Raw genomic sequence first — 19998 nt, 5'->3', positions numbered from 1 at the left:
CTGCAGGCTCCTCACACAATTCCCAGCTCTCTTCCCTCCACCCTATCCGGCTCACCCAGTGACAGCAGGTTCCTAATTCAGAAAAAGATCACTAACATGCTTATTGATTCTGAAACTCATTCACACTGGTGTTACCTTTCTTTAAGCTTTTAATAAACATTACTTACAGAATAATAGATTTCCTTTTAATTATCAGGTATCACTTGAAATTTTTAGGAGTGGGTGGGTCAAAGGGCCTTCTCTATACCTCCTGTCCCAGTATCTTCAAGCTTAAGACAGACCTGAAATTTGACCACCTTAACTGTGTCAAGGCATCTGTGAGAACAGAGGTTACATCAGAATGGAGAGCAGCCTGTCTTTATATTTCCACCTTTATAAATACTTTTATTTTTCTTAATTTTTTATTTTTTAGCCAGGCCACGCAGCATGCGGGATCTTAGTTTCCCCGACCAGGGATCGAACCTGCGTGCCCTGCACTGGAAGCGCGGAGTCTTAGCCACTGGACTGCCAGAGAAGTCCCTATAAATACTTTTAAAGTAATACAAGGCATACTATATTATGTGCTCCCTTACTCATTTATTCATTCAACAAACATTTATTAAGTATCTGGTATGGCAGGGATAAGGGACGTAAAGCTGAGGGTAAGACATTATTATTGATTAAATCCTGAGACTTACAGGTAAGATATGCTGATAAAAATCTTACTACAGTGCTGTCAGCTATGTGCAGCTAGGAACGATGTAAATGGTACAGGTAAAACTTGGGAGAGCTTGGTTAACTCCTTCTGAAGGGATGCGTGTCATCGGGGAAGACCTCTGGGAGAAGGTGGAATCCAAGTTGATTCCTTTTCCCTGCTGGATATTTTATTACCATATTGTGCCAAAATGTTGGATCCTTTTTTCTTTTTTTTTTTGGCCATGCCACGTGCCACATGGCTTGTGAGATCTCAGTTCCCCGACCACGGACTGAACCCAGGCCACGGCGGTGCAAGTGCCAAGTCCTAACCACTGGACCGCCAAGGAATTCTCTAAAATGCTGGATCTTTTATTATGGTATCACGATAAAAACAGACCATGTTTAACTGTGCTTTGGGGGGGTTGAGGGAAAGTAATGGGAACCCAGCTGACAAAACTGGATTCATCATAAACTTGGTTCAAGATACTTTGTCTTTATATGTCCCTGTACAGCTCGTTTGCTTATTTATGGGTATGTTTATGAAGAACACCTGTGAACCTGACTCCCCAAACAAGAACTAAAACATCGCCAGGATCTTATACCTACCTACAGGGGGTACCTCCCTTATCCCATTTTTCTACCACCCCCAAAATGTTATACATGTATCTACAGTTTGAAGAGTATCTTTTCTCTTTGCTAAGGTATCTCTTGATGAACAGAGAACTTCTTTCATCTTATTGCACTGAAATTTATCAATCTTTCCTTTAACGTTGGTATTTTTATGTCTTGCTTGAGAAATCCCAGTGGTGAGAAAGATAACTGTCCATATTTTCATCATCGTTGCATTCAGTATTCAAGTCCCTTATCCACACAGAGTTGATTCTATTATGTGATGTACGGTATCTGTTCTCCTTTTTTTCCCAGGTGCATTAATTGAACAGTACTTCTGTTCCCACTGATCTAATATACTACCTCTAACAAACTTCCATGTGTATAGGGGTCAGGTTCTATGCTCTCCTGTACCATTGGAAAGCTTGCACCAATATCATACTGCCCTAATTAATACAGCTTTCTAATGACTCTTGATATCTGCTAGGCCAAGCTCCCCATCCTTATTCACCTTGCAAATTATTTTTGGCTATTCCTGGCCCCTTGTTCATCCATATACATTTTAAATCAGCCTTTTTTTTTTTTTTAAGCCTGCTGGGATTAAAATAGGAGTTTTGTTGAATATAGAGTTCAGGGATTCTCAAAGCATAACCAAGACCAACAATTTCTGGGAATCCCTGAGGCCTTTACAGGGGGGTCCACAAGGTCAAAACTAATTTCATACTACTACTAAGACGTTACTTGTCTCCTTCACATTCTGTCATGAATACAGAACAGAGTTTTCCAGAGGCTATGTGACAGCTAACAGAATGAGCATGTATTCCTGTATTTAAAACATTTATCACTTTTAATTTCTAATATTATAAATACTGACAAATGTCACCGATATAAGTAAAAGCTCTTTGGGGTCCTCTCTTAATTTTTAAGAGAGTCTTAAGACCTAAAAGTTTGAGAAATGCTAATATGGATTTAGTGGTCTTTATTCAGTTTATGTATATTAAGTTATTTAGTTTATTAAATCTTCTTAGGCATAAGCATCATTTATGTCATTTTCAATGTTTTCACCAAAAAATGACAAACTTATCTACTCCTTTCCAAATCTGGTGCTTTCAATATTTTTGTCCTTATCTTACTAGTTAATAAGTATAACGATTAATAGTTGGATTCTGGAGACAGTGTCTGTGTTCCAACCATAGTTCTGTCACTATGGGATCTGGGGCAAGTTACCTAACTTTCTTCCCTTTCAGTTTCCTCATCTGTAAAATAGGGATAATAATAATAACAGAATCATACTACTGTTCTCATTCTTTTAGAAATCCCCACAGTATTCCATTGCATAAATATACCAAAAACATTAATTCCCTCACTGAAGAGCATTTAGGTAGTCTACATATTATAAACTATCTAATACAATGTGCGTTAGGAGACATATCTGCACGATTGCCTATTTCTAAATGTGAAATGTCTAGAGGTAGAATTGCTGGGTCAAAGCAGCAAACATGTATTTTTTTATTCTAAGCACAGTAGTCCCCTCTTAGCCATGGTTTTGCTCTCCAAAGTTTCAGTTATCTGTGGTCTACTGCAATTTGAAAACATTAAATGGAAAACTGCAGAATAATTCATCAGTTTTAAATTGCAGGCCGTACTGAGTAGTATGATGCAATCTCTCACCATCCCTCTTTGTGCGGTAAATCATCCCTCTGTCCAGCGTATCCCACCTGTTGGGCATTCAGTAGCTGCCTCGTGACCACTGTGGCACCACAGTGCTTGCATCCACGCAACCCTTATTTTACTTAATGACGGCCCCAAAGACCAAGAGTAGTGATGCTGGCAATTCGGATGGGCCCAAGAGAAGCCATAAACTGTATGTTTTAAGTGAAAAGGTGAAAGTTCTCAACTTAATAAGGAAAGAAAAAATCAGACGCTGAGGTGGCTAGGATCTACAGTATGAAAGAATCTTCTATCTGGGAAACGGTAAAGAAGAAAAAAGAAATTCATGCTGGTTTGCTCTTGCACCTCCAACTGCAAAAGTGATGGCCACAGTGCATGGTAAGTGCTTAGTTAGGATGGAAAAGGCATTAGATTTCCTCAGTAAGACATTTTGAGAGAGGGAAACCACATTCACATAACTTTTATTACAGTATATTATTATAATTGTCCTATTTTATCATTAGTTATTGTTAATCTCATAGTGTGCCAAATTTATAAATAAAGTTTTATCCTAAGTATGTACGTATAGGAGAAGACATGGTATATATAGCATTCGGTACTATCTACGGTTTCAGGCATCCACTGGAGGGCTTGGAACGCATCTCCTGCAGATAAGGGGGAATACTGTACTGCCATACTGCTCTCTGACAAGGAGTTACCAATTTACAATTAATTCCACTCATAATTCTTGATATCAGAGTGAACCTTCTCCCAAATCCTTGCTGACACTACACAGCATCAGTATTTCCAAGCACTGTCAATTTGAAGTCCATATTAGCCTCTCACTTTAATATGCATTCCATGATCACTTAATTTATGATTATCCATGATCATCTTAATTTACGAACCATTTCTATTGCTTCTTTTGTAGGTTACTTTCTTGTATACTCTGTCAATTTTTCTTATGGATGTGCAGGAACACTTTATTCAGCAGGGGTATTAACCCTTTCTATTATATGTTACCAATATGTTTTGTGAGGTGGTGGCTTGTCTTTTAACTTAGAAATAAGTTTTCATTTTAAAGATGATGACATAAAACAACTTTTAAAATAAACATCAGGACTTCCCTGGTGGCACAGTGGTTAAGAATCCGCCTGCCAATGCAGGGGACACGGGTTCAAGCCCTGTTCTGGGAAGATCCCACATGCCATGGAGCAACTAAGCCCGTGTGCCACAACTACTGAGCCTCCGTGCCTAGAGCCCGTGCTCTGCAACAAGAGAAGCCACCACAGTGAGAAGCCCGCACACTGCAACGAAGAGTAGCGCCCGCTCGCTGCAACTAGAGAAAGCCCACGCACAGGGACGAAGACCCAACACAGTCAAAAGTAAATAAATTTTTAAAAAAACAAAACAAAAAAACAACTTTGGAAAACATGTCTCTTTAAAATAAATAAGTAAATAAATAAATAAAACGAAATAAAATAAGCATCACTTGCAGGTTTTGCACCAAGGTGTAACCTGTGCTGTCATGACTGTCTCTACTCAAATAAACCAAAGGTTAATGAAAACAGTGAGGACCGACTATACGAAAAACCAACTTTTCTTAATTTTAGAAAGTTAAATTATTATCTAACAATTTGACAAAGTTAGAATCAGTTTAAAACACCCAGAATGCTACTATTGAACATGAAAATACTACTGGAATGTGTGTGTTTAATTATTTATCTAAATATATGTTAGACAGGGTTCTGAAAAAGGAACTATGTTAACTTACTTTCCCAGAACAGGACTGAGTTCTTTCAAGTCTTCTAACGATGGCACTTGGTCCAAAAGTTTCTTAAACAGAGCCAGCGGGAAAGGGATGTTGGCAACATTGCGACTGAACAGGCAGAGTCCACACAGAACCCCAAAGAAGAAATAACTCTTCTTCTCAAATTTAGGCTGAAAAGAGGAAAAAAAAAAAACTTTAACGTATTATGAATTTTTACCAGTACAATGGAATATTTATATTAGGTAAACCATTTCTCCCCTTTCACAAAATCAAATCACAAATTAAAACGAAAAATCTTGAGATAAGAATACTTAGGGTTTATATTCAATTATTAAGTCAATTTAAATCCCTGCCACAGTTTTGGTTACTGAAAGCATCAATAGTATGGGGGTGAGGAGACAGGAGAGATGTTGTTTAGGCGGAAAAGCTGCAATGAGTAGCAAATGAATCCTAGAGTTCAAATGCACAGCACAGTGAGTATGGATAACAATACTGTATTACAATCATCAAACCTGCTATTGTACTAGATCTTAATTATCCACCACTAAAAAGAAATAATTATGAGATGTGATAAAGGTGCTAATTACCACTACAATGGCAATCATACTATAATATAAATATATCAAATCAACATGTGGTACACCTTAAATTTATACAATGCTATATGTCAAATATATTTCAATAAAAAATAAAAGTATTAACAGGAATAGAAACACATTAGGCTCAGTAATCCTTATAAACAAAGTTTTTGCAATTTCTTTTCATAGGCTGTATCTTCAAATTCATTGGGGAAACAGAACAAAGAATGAGTGCCTAAGAAAGGAAGGGTTCATTTTTACCTATACATTCTAGAAATGGTCAATACATATATATTGCTTAAATTCTCTTGTGTGGACTTGGGAACCCAGGGCAAGAGGACCCCCATTTTAGAGAAAATAATCACTTTTTTAGAATTAAAAGTTATCTCCATAATTACATCAATAATTCCTCTCCCATAATACAACAGTCTAGACAACCTAATTTTCTATGGTAAATCCCCATACCTTTTCTCTCAGGAAATACCTACACCAAGAAAAGAGGACTTACCTTGACAGGAAACCACATGTAGGAAGCCTCTTCAGGATATGTGAACATCCCATATTCTGGCCGGGTCATTTCTTCAAAGAGACAACGGAAAAACTCTGCTCTGACTCCTCCAGAGTTATATCCAATTTCTCCACTAAATGAAACCTAAAGAAACAGAGCAAATAATGCATCACTTCCAGAGCTCTGTATCGCTACGCATTAAATCTCATTTAATAACTATTTGTGGACCCAAGTATTTGGGAGGTACTGGGGTAAGCAAATTACTTGTGTTAGCGCATTGAATTTTCTTACTAATTCTAGGAGGCTCATGAGGCTTCAAGAATTTAAATAACTTTCCCAAGGTTATACAGCTGCTAAGACTTTTTTAAAAAATAAATTTATTTATTTTTATTTTTGGCTGTGTTGGGTCTTCGTTGCTGCGCACGGGCTTTCTCTAGTTGCAGCGAGCAGGGGCTACTCTTCGTCGTGCTGCGTGGGCCTCTCATTGCGGTGGCTTCTCTTGTTGCGGAGCACGGGCTCTAGAGCGCAGGCTCAGTAGCTGTGGCTCGCGGGCTTAGTTGCTCCGCGGCATGTGGGATCTTTCTGCACCAGGGCTTAACCCGCGTCCCCTGCATCGGCAGGCGGATTCTTAACCACTGCGCCACCAGGGAAGTCCCCAGCTGCTGAGACTTAATCCTACAGGTGACAAACCTGAGAGCCTGAAGTCTTCACCACTAAACTGACCTCAACTGGCCTCATTTTTATAATCATCAGGTACATTAAGTATAATGAAAATAAACATAAAGAAATCATAAATATCAGAATTTTCAAAAAAACTGAAAAACCAGAGCACATGTATTTACTGGCTTGGCTGTTGATTCCATAAGGAGGCAGCAATCCCACCTGTTGACACCAATCCCTCCTCAAGATGATTCTATTATAACCCATCTTTGCTCCTTCAATTACTTGCTCTGTTCTCCTTTCTGCCTTTCCTTCTTGGAATCCTTCATTTCAGTTTACAAATATGTTAAGGTCTCCCTTATCCTTAAAAGAGAAAAAAATCTCAACACCACTGTTTCCAGTACAGACAATACTGGCTTCCTCTAATCTAGGTTGCCTAATTTTGGGGATTAATGTACACCAACTTCTAAACTCGTTTCTCTACTTAAATGCTTCTCTCCAAGAGGACCAAGAATCTGTGAATCCCCAATTCCAAGGACTTGAGTTTCTCACGTCTCATCCTAATTTTACCCACTCATTTTACACTTCTGGCCACTTCCTCTTTCTTCACACTCTTTTCTCCCTTGCTTTCTCTTATGAAGCACTATTCAAGCTTTCATCTCTCTCTTCTTTTTCGTGCTGCGTTAATACCAGAAATTCCTGCGGCTCTATGCTGGTGCTTCTATCCTTCCTCTTACCCTGCCCCTTTATGTGGGCAAGCTCCTTAACCTCACGAAGTGTGTTTTCCCACGAGATCATCAGAAAGATTAAATGGGATAACGCAGGTAAAGTGTCTCACACAGTCTGGAAAATAGTAGCTGCTTATTCAAATGTTACCTAAATTTTTTAAATGGATGAATGAAATATAAAAGTGGAACTAAAATAACTGAGTGGACTGGCTGGCTGACACAGTTTAGAGTCAAAATGAGTTCACCAGATTTTTTTTTTTTTTTTTTTTTGCGGTACGCGGGCCTCTCTCTCACTGTTGTGGCCTCTCCCGTTGCGGAGCACAGGCTCCGGGCGCGCAGGCTCAGCCACCATGGCTCACGGGCCCAGCCGCTCCGCGGCATGTGGGATCCTCCCGGACCGGGGCACGAACCCGCGTCCCCTGCATCGGCAGGCGGACTCTCAACCACTGCGCCACCAGGGAAGTCTGAGTTCACTAGATTTTTAAAAATTATCTATGTGCAAAAATACACAGAAATGCCAACTCTAACTGCAAACTCCATACTTTTAAAATAGTATCTTGAGTTTGGTCAAGTCAATCATTCTTTAATCTGAGTAGGACAAGTGATAAACTAACGCCTCGAATCAAAAACACTCTAATAAATATTATCAGGAAAATCCTGACTTGTCTTGAGTAATTGGAGAGTCTAGAGCCTGATGGCTGGGCTGAAATCCTGGCTCTGACACTTATCAGTTGTGTCACCCTGGGATAAGTTACCTCATGGTTCTGCACCTCAGTTTCCCCATGTGTAAAAGGAGGGAAAAACAGAACCTTCTACACAGTGTGGGTCAAAGGGTTACAAAAGTGTAAAGCTTTTACAGTAGTTCCTGGCATAAGGAAAACATCATTAGATCTTCTAGTCATTATTATTCTGTGTCAAATATCCATTAGTAAGACAATGTATATAGTAGCTAAACCGAAGATCGTTATTAATGAATACTCAGGACATGGTGATACCTACAATTATACCCTCAAAAAACTATGTAGTCAATAAAGAGAATGTTCTCTCTTCAAGGAAGCAATCTGGGTTCCTGCAGAAGAGCAGAAACAAACTCTCAATTCTCCTCTGGGTCAACCCCATCTCCCTGGAACCTTTAAAAGGTGAGGACCAGCCGGCTTGGTCAAGCCTCATGAGGGGATGCACCTCTTAGGGCTAGTCCTGGGCTAGCTACCTGATCAGGCTGGGGGGAGGACGACCATTCCACCTGCTGCTCGTTAGCCAGACTGTACTGACAGCTCTCACCTGGAATGCACAGGTAACTGGGGAAAACTAGGGGAACTCCAATGCAGATAACCCCAGCGGAAAAGGGAGGTAATTCCCTCTCTGTAAGGCCCGTTATTACATCCTTTTATGTTTTCTGTCTTAGCGGCAAAAACATTAAGTAAGAATTATATTTTACCTGTAACTCCCTCCTCAGATCTTCATTCTCAAACTGATTTAGCTGATTCAAAACATCCTCAATCAAGTGACTCCTTCTGACTGTTAGATTAACGGTGGGCAGTAAGGCAAATTCAGACCTTTCTCGTTCCACGATGCCAGCCAAACTCGCGCAAGCTCGCCATCTCTTCTCCTGGGAAAAGAAAAATGTTTCACTCCATTTCACCGTTTGCTCTAAGTAGAAATTTACAAAGTAGAATAAACTGGTTCAGTTTACTATCCGCGCGTGCCACAAACATTTATGAAAAGGGCCCTACATACACCCCTGGAGACAGGCTATATATTCAGTATTCGCCCCCAGTGAGCAGAAGATACTTGAGACATAGGCAATGAAAAGCTCTGTGGGGCTGATTTGCGTGAGCAGGAAGGTGACCAACCGCGGGCTCCTCTGGACCACTGTATCCTGTAAACACAGCTGTGAACACTTCAGGGACCGACTAACGATTGTCAACAGGCTAAGAGACTGACTAGTGAGGCCGAAGCAGTGAGCTGAAACCTAGTATTCTCATCAGGAAGAGAAGTCCAGACGTTTAGAAAAGAACCCTGCTGCAGGAAAAGCGCAGGATGAAAGACCTCTCTGAAGATATCCTTTTCTAGGAGGAAAACTCAGACAAGAGATTTTAGGGGACAGATAATCTACGAAGTTACCAGGAGAGAGACAGACCCACAGACTGACAGACAGACACACAGACCGTCCACCTGGAACCAAATGGCAATATGGGATCATTAACGTCTATGTCTCTTAGCAAAACAGAGAGAAATCAAATGCCATTTCTATAAAAAAATTACCGGAAGCTTGTTTAGAATCAAGAGAGAATAGTGACAGGGTTGAAGCAAAATCAAGTTCTCGGATCTTTTTTCTTTCCATTTTCCTTTGTTAAATATTTCATTAATGGTCTTACTTGGAACTTATAAATCAATTTCCTAGTTTGTTTTATTATGGCAACTGCATTAGGTAAAGGTATCTACTTTTATGACATAGATTTGAATATTATTCCTGCACATAGATATACAGATGCATATATCAGCATAGAAGTGACAACAAGCGCTAACACTTTCGGGCACTTTGGGAGAGGCACTGTTCTAAATGCTTTACCTATATCAACAAATTTAATCCTTATAATAATGCAATGAGGTGCATTTTCTGAGGCATTTTCAAGCGTACAGTTTTAAGTTCAAAACCCCCTGCTGGATACGCTGACAAACAGCACCAAGTCAGCTGATGACAGTAAGTACATCTGCAAGGGAAATACTTTTCACAAACCTTTATTATGGCATGATCACAGCCAGCCGTTTCTTTGGGTCTGAATTTCAAGAATCCTCTGTCACCTCTATTCCCACTACTATGTTTTCCCATTAGATTAGACCTTCTTATGTACTGGTGCTAATCGCAGTCAAGCCCACGTCTGCCATGCGTCTTTGAGTACCGTTCAGAAGACTACCGGCGCCAACCTCAAGGCAAAAGCCCTACAGCTAGGCCCAAGCTCTGGCCTTTGCTACTGAGGCCCTAATATGCCTCAAGGCCAACCCAACTCAAATTGTGACAGCCTCTCTAGCCTTTTTTTTTTTTTTTGTGGTACGCGGGCCTCTCACTGCTGTGGCCTCTCCCGTTGCAGAGCACAGGCTCCGGACGCGCGGGCCCAGCAGCCATGGCTCACGGGCCCAGCCGCTCCACGGCATGTGGGATCTTCCCAGACCGGGGCACGAACCCGCGTCCCCTGCATCGGCAGGCGGACTCTCAACCGCTGCACCACCAGGGAAGCCCATAGCCTTCTTCACTAGAGTATAAGCTTCTTGAATGCTATGATTTTATGGTTTCACCAGTGGGTGGCTCCCTTACCACTCCTCTATTATACACTGGAAAAGGTACTCATCATTTGATTTGCTAATGAAAACAAAGAAATAGGCATGCATACCTGTATTTTTAAAAGTGAGTCTGCATACAGTAGTTTAACTTTCGACAGAATATTAAAGATAAATGGAAAATGACTGAATATGACAGGATAGTGGATGTCCACTGAAGTGTCCTAAAAATGGAAATGACAACAATTTTGATAAATGAAAGGACAGAGAAATCTTACGCCTTACTTCCTAGCCTTAAAGCCCTGATGGTTTCAGGTCTCAGTACTTATAGCCAAAGCAATCCAAAATGCTGGTCAGTAGGGCTCAGATATATAAAATTCTAAGGAAATGTTTTATATCTATCAGTGAAAGGTATATACACCTAGTGTTTTCAGTACTCATTTAATTTCACCATTAATTATAAACTCTGGACATTTTCCCAAAGAGTCTGTTCTGCTGCCACCTGCACTTCTGAAACGTGAAATTAGTTCAGATGCATTCGGTAAGCAGGGGACTGACAGAATGCAGATGGCTGGTTAGCTCAGACAAGATTCTTCCCAGGCAAAGGATGACGTGCTAGGAGTAGAATTAGAACCTTCAGAGAAAAGGTGAAAAAAATCTCAGATTAGCTGCTGAACTGGCAGCAAGAGCCCTTTAGCTTTATTTTAAGAAAATGAAAAAGGAGTACTTATACCCAGGGAACCCTCCCCAAAGTTACAGCCCTATCCTGCTGGCTCCTGGTGAGTCACCGAGCCTCCTATACCTACCTTAAGAGCAAAGCTCCACTCCCGTAGGTGTTATCTCAGTACCACCGGTCCTCTAACCAGGGTGTGGAGGGATTTCTACCCTTCGGTTTTTGTGCATTTTTCATCTCGCGGCACTGTCCACAGCCGCTTGCCTGGTTGATCTGAGCTATCCCCCCAGGTAGGAAGCACTTTTCTGCCAGTGTTCTGGCTACAAAACTGCATCGGTTTTGAGGGGTCTGCCTTGCTTTTCCCATAAACCCTGCTATTTCTATTGGGCAGCTCTGCAGAGTACAGGAAGTTTTGGAAATTCGTACAAAGTTACAGAACGAGTGCCTGTATTAACTTACCGACGATCAATACCCTCTTTAAATATGCCATACTTACTGCGCCCATTTTCCAGACGGTCCTTCTGTATGCATCTTCATAAAAATCAAGCAAGTGTGTGAGTTCATTTACTTTGAAGATATTTTCAGGCAGCTGACATTTAGTCTGGTTTACCTTAAATAAAACACCACCTGTGAGAAAGTTCTTTATATAAAGACAATTTTGCTTAATGGCTATAAATTAGATTATCAGAATAAACAGCAAGTTAAACATACTTTTAATGACCAGAATTAAGTTCTATCCAATTCCCCCACTGCCAAAGCCCCAAACTTTCAGGAGCATAAAGAATACCTAAGATTTAATAGTAGAAATGGATGGCATGATGAAAAACTTCTACTTTTAATCCATAAAGAAGTTTTAAAGAAACTCAAGTGCAAAGAAAAATACAGTGTAACATGAATCCAAACCACTCTGGGGCCCAATACTTCATGTCACGTTCTTTCTTTCTCTTAATTTGCGGGGGGCGGTTGCCGCACTGTGCAGCTTGCAGGATCTTAGTTCCCCGACCAGTGCCACTGCACGGGGATGCTGTTTCATCCCTGTGACTAGGACCCCGCTGATCTCAGCCTTGCACTGTCAAGAGCCTCAGAAGCCTCAGAGTCATGGAGAAAGAGGTGCGTCGTCTTCGTGGATTCTGCTGGAGGTGTGTGTGGGGGGAGCTTGACAAACATTCTGACGCTGCCTGTTAGAGTCCAAGGGCAAAGCAGGATCCCTTCAAGATTTCTTCTGTTGCTGCTTCAGTATTTCTAGGAATTCTCTTTGTAAGTGGCAAGCTCATCACAATACACTTTCCCTGAGCTCTTCAGTAAACTGCTCAATTTTTCAAGACCTGGAATTATTTTTTTGATTGATCTTTCACTTTTATATAAAACCTTTAAAAACAGCCAGGAACAGGCATCACTTTTCAGCAGTAGGGCAGACCTTTTTTTTAAGCAGTTTGATAGATTAGGCACTTTGATTCACTGAAAACAACCATAAATACAGGATAAACTGTAAACCAACATTTTTGGATGGAATAATCAGGTCAAGAACTAAGGGAAGGTGGTACTTCCCTCGAGAGTATCTGCCAAACCTGGTGAACCTGAACTTCAGTTTCAATGGCTGAGGCTGAGAAAAGGAGACAAAGCCCAGACTCTGTTCAAATTAGGGAACCTTGCTTCATAAATCTGGGACCCAAAAGGGCTACCATTAGAGTGAACCAGGGTAACCTAGAAATGAACAAGCTCTTTCCTCCACTCCTGCATCAACCCATCCCCACCCTAACTCCAAGACCATGAGGCAAACTGTAGTTAAAATGGTGCGCGCGCGCGCACACACACACACACACACACACACACACACAGAGTCACAAAATACATGATAATGAAGGAGCCGTGAGGAAGATTCAGCAGAAACTAAAGACAGCAAAAACTGACCTGCAAAGACTTCAGGTACCCAGAAATTATAAATAATGACCAAGAAAAAAAATTTAAAGAACCAATGAGAACTTCCAGAAGTGAAAAACATACTACTAGAAATAAAACTCAAAAGACAGTTTTTGTTCTTTTTTTTTTTTTTTTTTTTTTTTTGCGGTACATGGGCCTCTCACTGTTGTGGCCTCTCCCGTTGCCGAGCACAGGCTCCAGATGCGCAGGCTCAGCGGCCATGGCTCACGGGCCCAGCCGCTCCGCGGCATGTGGGATCTTCCCAGACCGGGGCACGAACCCGCATCCCCTGCATTGGCAGGCGGACTCTCAACCGCTGCGCCACCAGGGAAGCCCAAAAGACAGTTTTAATAGCAGACAAAAATCACTGAAAAGCTAATTCATGAACAGGAAGATAGGGCTGAAGAAATCATCCAGAATGGGGTAAAAAGAGACAAACAGATGGAAATTATGACAGGACGATTAAGAGACATGGATGACAGAGCGAGAAGATCTAACATACAAAATAAGTAGAATTTCAGGAGGAGAGAGTCAATACTTGTTTTGAATTAAAACGTGTAACAACTTAGAAATGGAGGGAACATCCTTTTACCTAGAAAGATTATTTTACAAAACCCCATAGTAAAAATGTTATTTAATAGTGATATTCAGAATTTTCCTTTAAAATCACCAACAAGATTAGGCACCTACTATCACTATGACTTCTATTCAACATTCCTCTTGAACAACTAGGGGTAGGAAGGCCTAGCCAGTGCAACAAGGCAAAGGAAAATAATAAAATGCCTAAGAATTGGGAAGAAAAAAACATTATGTTTTTCAAAGATATGACTGTCTGCACAGAAAACACAAAAGTATCTACAGTTAAATTACTAGATATAATGCGAGAATTTAGCAAATTCACTGGCTATTAAAAAAATCAACATTCAGGGACTTCCCTGGCGGTCCAGTGGTTTAAGACTCCGAGCTTCCACTGCATGGGGCCTGGGTTCGATCCCTGGGTGGGGAACTAAGATCCCACATGCTGCACAGTACGGCCAAAAAAAAAAAAAAAAAAAGGAAAAAGAAAACAAATCAATATTCAAAAATCAATGCATTCTTACAATGCATTCCTATAATCAATGCATTTATCTGCTGTTAAACCAACAACAGATAATATAGTTTTTAAAAGATACCATTTACAAAAACTTAAAAAAAGTTAAATACCCTGGAATAGATTTGACTAAAGATATCCAAGACTTTCATAGTAAAATAACAAAAACTCATTGAAAAACTTAAAAGATAATCTCATAAGTAGAAGAAATAGATACCATGAAGATTCACAACAGTAAAGATATCAATTCTCCCCAAAGTGAAGTACAGATTAAATGCAATTTCAATCAAATTCCCAGTAAGATCTGTGTATGTGTGTGTAGAACCTGAAAAGCCAATTCCAAAATTTATAGGGAAGAACCAAATGCCAAAAATATCCAAGATTCACTTCAAGAACAAGACAGGAGTGTTTCTTTTAGCAAGTAGAAACAATAGAGAGCCACATAAAATGATTAACAGTACAGAAAAGAGCCTGTATGTGAACCCCGCACACAGAAACTTGTTTTATGACAGTTCACATTACCTATCAGTGCAGAAAGGCCAGAATTTCAGTTAAGCGGTGCTAGGTAACTGTTTTCATATGGAAAATAATAAAAATAAATTTTCAGTTGGATTAAACACCAACGTGTGAAAGGCAAAGCTAACCTCAATACTCCCTTTAGACCTTGGCAGGAGTGACCTCTGCCCTCTGACTTAAAGGTCTTTGCTCTGGGCTTCCTCCAGCCAAGCCCCTTCCCACAAGGGGTCTGCAGGGTCAACAGGGCCTGTCTATATGGAGCCCACTCATCACACATCCCCATGTAGACTGAGCTCCAGAACCCAAGACCCGCAAGTCCCTGCCCAGACGGCTCCAAGCCATCCCCAGGAGCTCCACAGGTTTCTCCCTCCACTTGCCCTTTGGGGAGTGGAAGTGTCACAGGTGACACACCCCAAGGCTCCAGGGCCCCAGGGTTGGCTAAGGAATGGCTATTGTGGGAGGTGGGATGGAACACAGAGACGTGGGCTGAGGTGTCCACACACGGCCACGTGACAGCCCTGGTGTGGGAGAAAACCAAGGAAGGAAGAGAAGCGCAGAGGACCTGGGGTGGGAGCGGGGAGGGTCCGTCGGAGCCTCCCCTTTCGCTGCAGAACTCTGTAAGGAGCCAAGGTTTCGAAATTCAAACCTGGTTTCCCCTGTCATGAGGAAGGTTTATTTGTCAAGGTGGGAAGATAGAGTATATTTTATTTCATTTAACATGTTGTTAGCTAGATTTCTAACCTTTTAAACATTAGACATATGGTGTATAAGCCTCTGTTTGAACTCCTCCTCTGGTCCCAGCTATCATCTCTGTTAGAAGACTATCTAGACTATCTAGAGCAGTCCCCGATGCCAAATCAGGCCCTCTGCTTATTCTGTAAAGTCTCACAGATGCCTGAAATATTTACCATCTGGTCCTTTCCAAAAAGAAGCCCTCCGGATCCCTGATCCGGGTAACAATTTAAAACCTTGAAGGAAAAAAAGTTTAAAACAAAACACATGGAGTAAAGATCATAAAGGAATAGACTGACAAAATTTTTTTTTTTTTTTTTGGCCATGTCGTGTGGCATGCGCAATCTTAGTTCCCTGACTGGGGATCGAACCCGTGCCCCCTGCATTGGCAGCTGGGAGTCTTAACCCCTGGACCGCCAGGGAAGTCCCCAAATTTTATCTACATTAAAATTAAGAACCTGAGTTTCAGACTTCCCTTGTGGTCCAGGGGTTAAGACTCCCCGCTTCCAATGCAGGGGGCTCAAGTGCAATCCCTGGTCGGGGCACTAAGATCCCACATGCTGAGGGGTGTGGCCAACAAGTTAAAAAAAAAAAGAAGTGAGTTCATCAAAAACCACCAAGACAAGCTATAAACTGGGACTTGATATTTGCAACACATATAATTGACAAAGGACTAGTATCCAAACTAAAAAGTACTCCTATAACCAATAAGAAAAAATTGAATACATTTAAATTGAGCAAAAGGACAGGTATTCTATAGAAGAGGAAACAAGTACTGCAATTATAAACATGAAAATATGCTCTAATGCATTAGAACCAGGGAAATACAATTAAAATCATAATTTGGGGCTTCCCTGGTGGCGCAGTGGTTAAGAATCCGCCTGCCAATTCAGGGGACACGGGTTTGAGCCCTGGTCCGGGAAGATCCCACATGCCTCGGAGCAGCTAAGCCCGCGCGCCACGACTACTGAGCCTGTGCTCTAGAGCCCGTGAGCCACAACTACTGAGCCCACGAGCCACAACTACTGAGCTCGTGTTCCGCAACAAGAGAAGCCACCGCAGTGAGAAGCCCACGCACCGCGGCGAAGAGTAGCCCCTGCTCGCTGCAACTAGAGAAAGCCCGCGCGCAGCGACAAAGACCCAATTCGGCAATCAATCAATCAATCAAGTCATAATCTGGCACGATTTCAATATGGCACTAAAAATATTTTCCAAATTTTAAAGTCAGACATGGGGCAACAGAATTCTCACCATTTCCTGGAGAGGATTTAAATTGGTCCAACCACTTCGGAAGACAGTTTGTCACTACCCATAAAGAACAACACAGGCACATCCTCCAACCTATCAATTCCAGAATTAGGGATGGAAACTAAAAACTAACTCTTGACCCATGGACACCGAGAGATAAGTACAAAAACGTTGACAGTAGCATGTTTTCTCATAGAGGAACCCTCCCCCCAAAAAAGAATTGCAAATAGCACATACTGTATATCCATCAATACCGGAATGGATAATTCTGGTAGAGTCACACTATGGTGTGATACAGAAGCGAAAATGAAGTACAGACATAAGTATTAATCTGGATGAGTCTAAAAAAACAGAACGTTGTGTAAGCAGCATGGATTCGATTCATATGAAATTTTGGAAACAGCAAAATTAAACAGCATAGTGTCAAGAGATACTTATGGTTATAAAAAAATAAAGAAGCGTAAGTGAATGATTAACTGAAAATCCAGGATCCTGGCTACCTCCGCGAGGTGAGGGTGTATAATCTGTGAGAGACACACAGGCATTTCTAAAGCACTAGAAATGTTTTCTTTTTTAACATGGGTGGTAGTTACACTGATGTCTGTTTTACTACTTTTCTTTAAAGTGTATACGGATACTAGACACACTCCTTTATATGCATGACTTAATTCACAAAAAACAACATTTTAAACATAACAGTACCGACCTCATGTTTCGTAAGAGTCTGCTTAAGTTTCAAGCCAGGTGAAACCAAGGGAATTTTTATTGCAAAATAAAGATACATGGGTTTCTAAAACAGCACTTACCCTGTGCAGCTTTTTCAACATTTCTAGGAGAGTTTTAATGTGATAGTTATTCTCCGTAGTTCCAGCCCAGTAATTCAGCTGAGCAATGACGGCTGTTTTAAACATCTGCACCAGTCTGATGAAAGCAGCTTCTTGCAGAGATGCCCAATATTCCTCTGAGGGATACGAAGGTAAGTAACTGTCAGCATGTAATATTTCTTGGATTCTTAAAGGTAAAAAGTAGTCAGTATTTTCTGAAACTGGTGGACTATTTTCATATATATTGTAGTCATAAAGACACATTTGTAATAAATTTTTCAGTAAATACAATCGGAATTGAAACTGTAGAATTTAATGTTCTCAAAAAAATGCCTTGACAGTAAGAGAGCCACAGATTGGATCTAATTAATTTGTTGGGGGAAAAAAAAACTAGACAAAATTAATCAGTCACATTTTTTGCCCAGATGAAATAGCATACAGTATTAAAAACCAGATTAAGAACTATTTGTGATTACACGACTCTATTTTGCCCTCTTAGCACGAGTTTTTAACTCTTAAAAACCATCTTTCCGCATTGTATAAAAGAAAAATGCTTTAAACCAGCTTTTCATCGCTTACAATGTGACAAAACATAAGAAAGAATGGACTTTCTTGGGCTGAATATGCTATTTGTGTCAAAAACCTCATTAGAATATCATCAAGCCCCTAGACCTAATTTCCAGTGTACTGGAAATACAGGGACAGGAGGAAACAATCAGACAAACCTAGATGTGAGACACTGAACAGGACTACTGACCCACGCTCTTTAAAAAAAAAAAAGCCCGTACGATACTTTTCGGGACAAGTGCAGAAATCTGAATATGGCCTAGATGTGAGGTAATACTATGGAATCACGGCTAATCTTATTAGCTGTGGTAACCATGTTGAGGTAATACAGGATTCCATATCCTTAGGAGATGCATGCTGAATATTATGGGTAAAATGTCCCGATATCTCCAACTCACTTCCAAATAGTTCAGCAAAAATAAAATGTAAAAAAAATAAAAATAAAAATAAATAAAAATAAAAAATAAAATAAAATAAAATGTAATCTGTACACACACGGCAACATGTTAACTGCTGTTGACTCTCAGGTAGAGAGCATCTGGGATTCACTGTACTAGTCTTTCAACGTCTGTGTATGAAGTTCTTCATAATGAAAAGTAGGGGGCAAAGGACCTCATGACCAAGCCACACAGGTATCATTACAAGAATGCTGAAAAGGGACTAGAACAGTCCATCTTGGATGAACACAGTAATGATTGCAGCATGTTAGAATATGCTAAGACTAGGAACTAAAAACCATGAATGTGTTCACGATCACCTAAGTTTTGCCGTAACTTCACTAGGCACGTGTTTCCATTGAGAAGACAGTCATGTGTTTTCAAATGTAAACCATCAATCTTACCTAGGACCTCTGACGACTGGCCACGCATTTTATAAAGAGTCTCTGCGAAAGGAACCACCAGGCTCTCCCAGTTGTTACAATCATGCATCACAGGACATTCTGGGAGAAGGAAGAAAACTCCTAAAGCTTCTTGATGTGGAGAATGAAATGGAAGATTTTTCAACAGAGTATCCCTGAGACATGTGGTTATCTGTGGTCAAAAAGGATCCAGGAAAAGACACTCAGAACACAGCAATTACTGTAATAAAATAAAGTGTGGAACCCGGAGTTTCATCCCACCATGAAATTGGAGCAATCACGTGGTCTCTCTAAAACCCATGTTCACAACCCATCTCATCTAGCTTCCCCAATACCTAGGTGTGTAAACGTGTGACAAGTATCCTCTCCGTCCAATTGTTGGGGTTCATGAAGGAGATCAAGAAGAAATCACGTGTGCAAGATTATACTGGATGGACTCAGAACTAAAAGGCAGCCCTCCCAATGATGGTCCACATTCTTCCCTCCAGTTCCACTAGCACACCTCATTTTTTAAAGAGGATGTGTCAGAATCTCCCAAAGCAAAACAAAAATAAAAAACAAACAAAAACAACGAAAATCCGCATGGTTTCCTGTTACCTTCTCACAGAATCACCTGTCTCATCACAAACTCTCTCCACCAAACTCTAGTTTCTAGCCCTTCCAATCTTCTTAGTTTCCCCAATTCAGAATGCACGTGTTGAAGAAAAATTCAAATGGAATTCTGAATGTTTATGTGTTCTGTGGGCTCAGATAATGGTAATAATTTGCCTAAAAGCCCGTTAAGAAGATAATCTAGTGTTTACAGGGTTCTTATTATTTGTCTAAGTAATTCACATATATAAGTTCATTTATCCTTGTCGTTTCTCTGTAACATAGATGGTATTATTAACCCCGATTCATAAATGAGAACTCCGCACGTTAGGGAAATTAACCTGCTGAGGGTCACAGAGCTAAGTGAGAATCTCTCCTGGATCTTTCTGACTCCAAAGCTCAAACTCAATCACTAAATTATGAGATACTAGCTAAATGATATCTCTAAATCTACAAAATCTTACAATTATCTATTTTCACATCAAAACATTCTATTGGGCTCCCACCACGAGGTTCAGTC

At 40.6% G+C, this 19998-nt stretch overlaps 1 protein-coding gene across 3 annotated transcripts in view; it reads right to left on the bottom strand.

Annotated features, from left to right (window-relative positions):
- HERC5 (HECT and RLD domain containing E3 ubiquitin protein ligase 5) overlaps positions 1 to 19998 on the bottom strand; it is a 44209-nt gene that overhangs the window by 8104 nt on the left and 16107 nt on the right. For 2 of the 3 annotated variants that reach the window (XM_033421494.2, XM_004266128.4), the window contains exons 12-18: positions 18870 to 19059; positions 17444 to 17598; positions 11628 to 11741; positions 10572 to 10682; positions 8618 to 8788; positions 5792 to 5935; positions 4709 to 4875 (exon numbers count right to left, since the gene is read on the bottom strand). In XM_033421494.2, coding sequence (XP_033277385.1) covers positions 4709 to 4875; positions 5792 to 5935; positions 8618 to 8788; positions 10572 to 10682; positions 11628 to 11741; positions 17444 to 17598; positions 18870 to 19059 — 1052 coding nt within the window. The remainder of the gene's footprint in view (positions 1 to 4708; positions 4876 to 5791; positions 5936 to 8617; positions 8789 to 10571; positions 10683 to 11627; positions 11742 to 17443; positions 17599 to 18869; positions 19060 to 19998) is intronic. The other variant, XM_033421495.2, reaches the window with a different exon arrangement.

This window comes from Orcinus orca, chromosome 4 (assembly GCF_937001465.1).
Source record: "Orcinus orca chromosome 4, mOrcOrc1.1, whole genome shotgun sequence".
NCBI classification, from domain to species: domain Eukaryota; kingdom Metazoa; phylum Chordata; class Mammalia; order Artiodactyla; family Delphinidae; genus Orcinus; species Orcinus orca.
The sequence above is the reverse complement of the archived record's forward strand: the minus strand, read 5'-3'. Positions and strand labels throughout refer to the sequence as shown.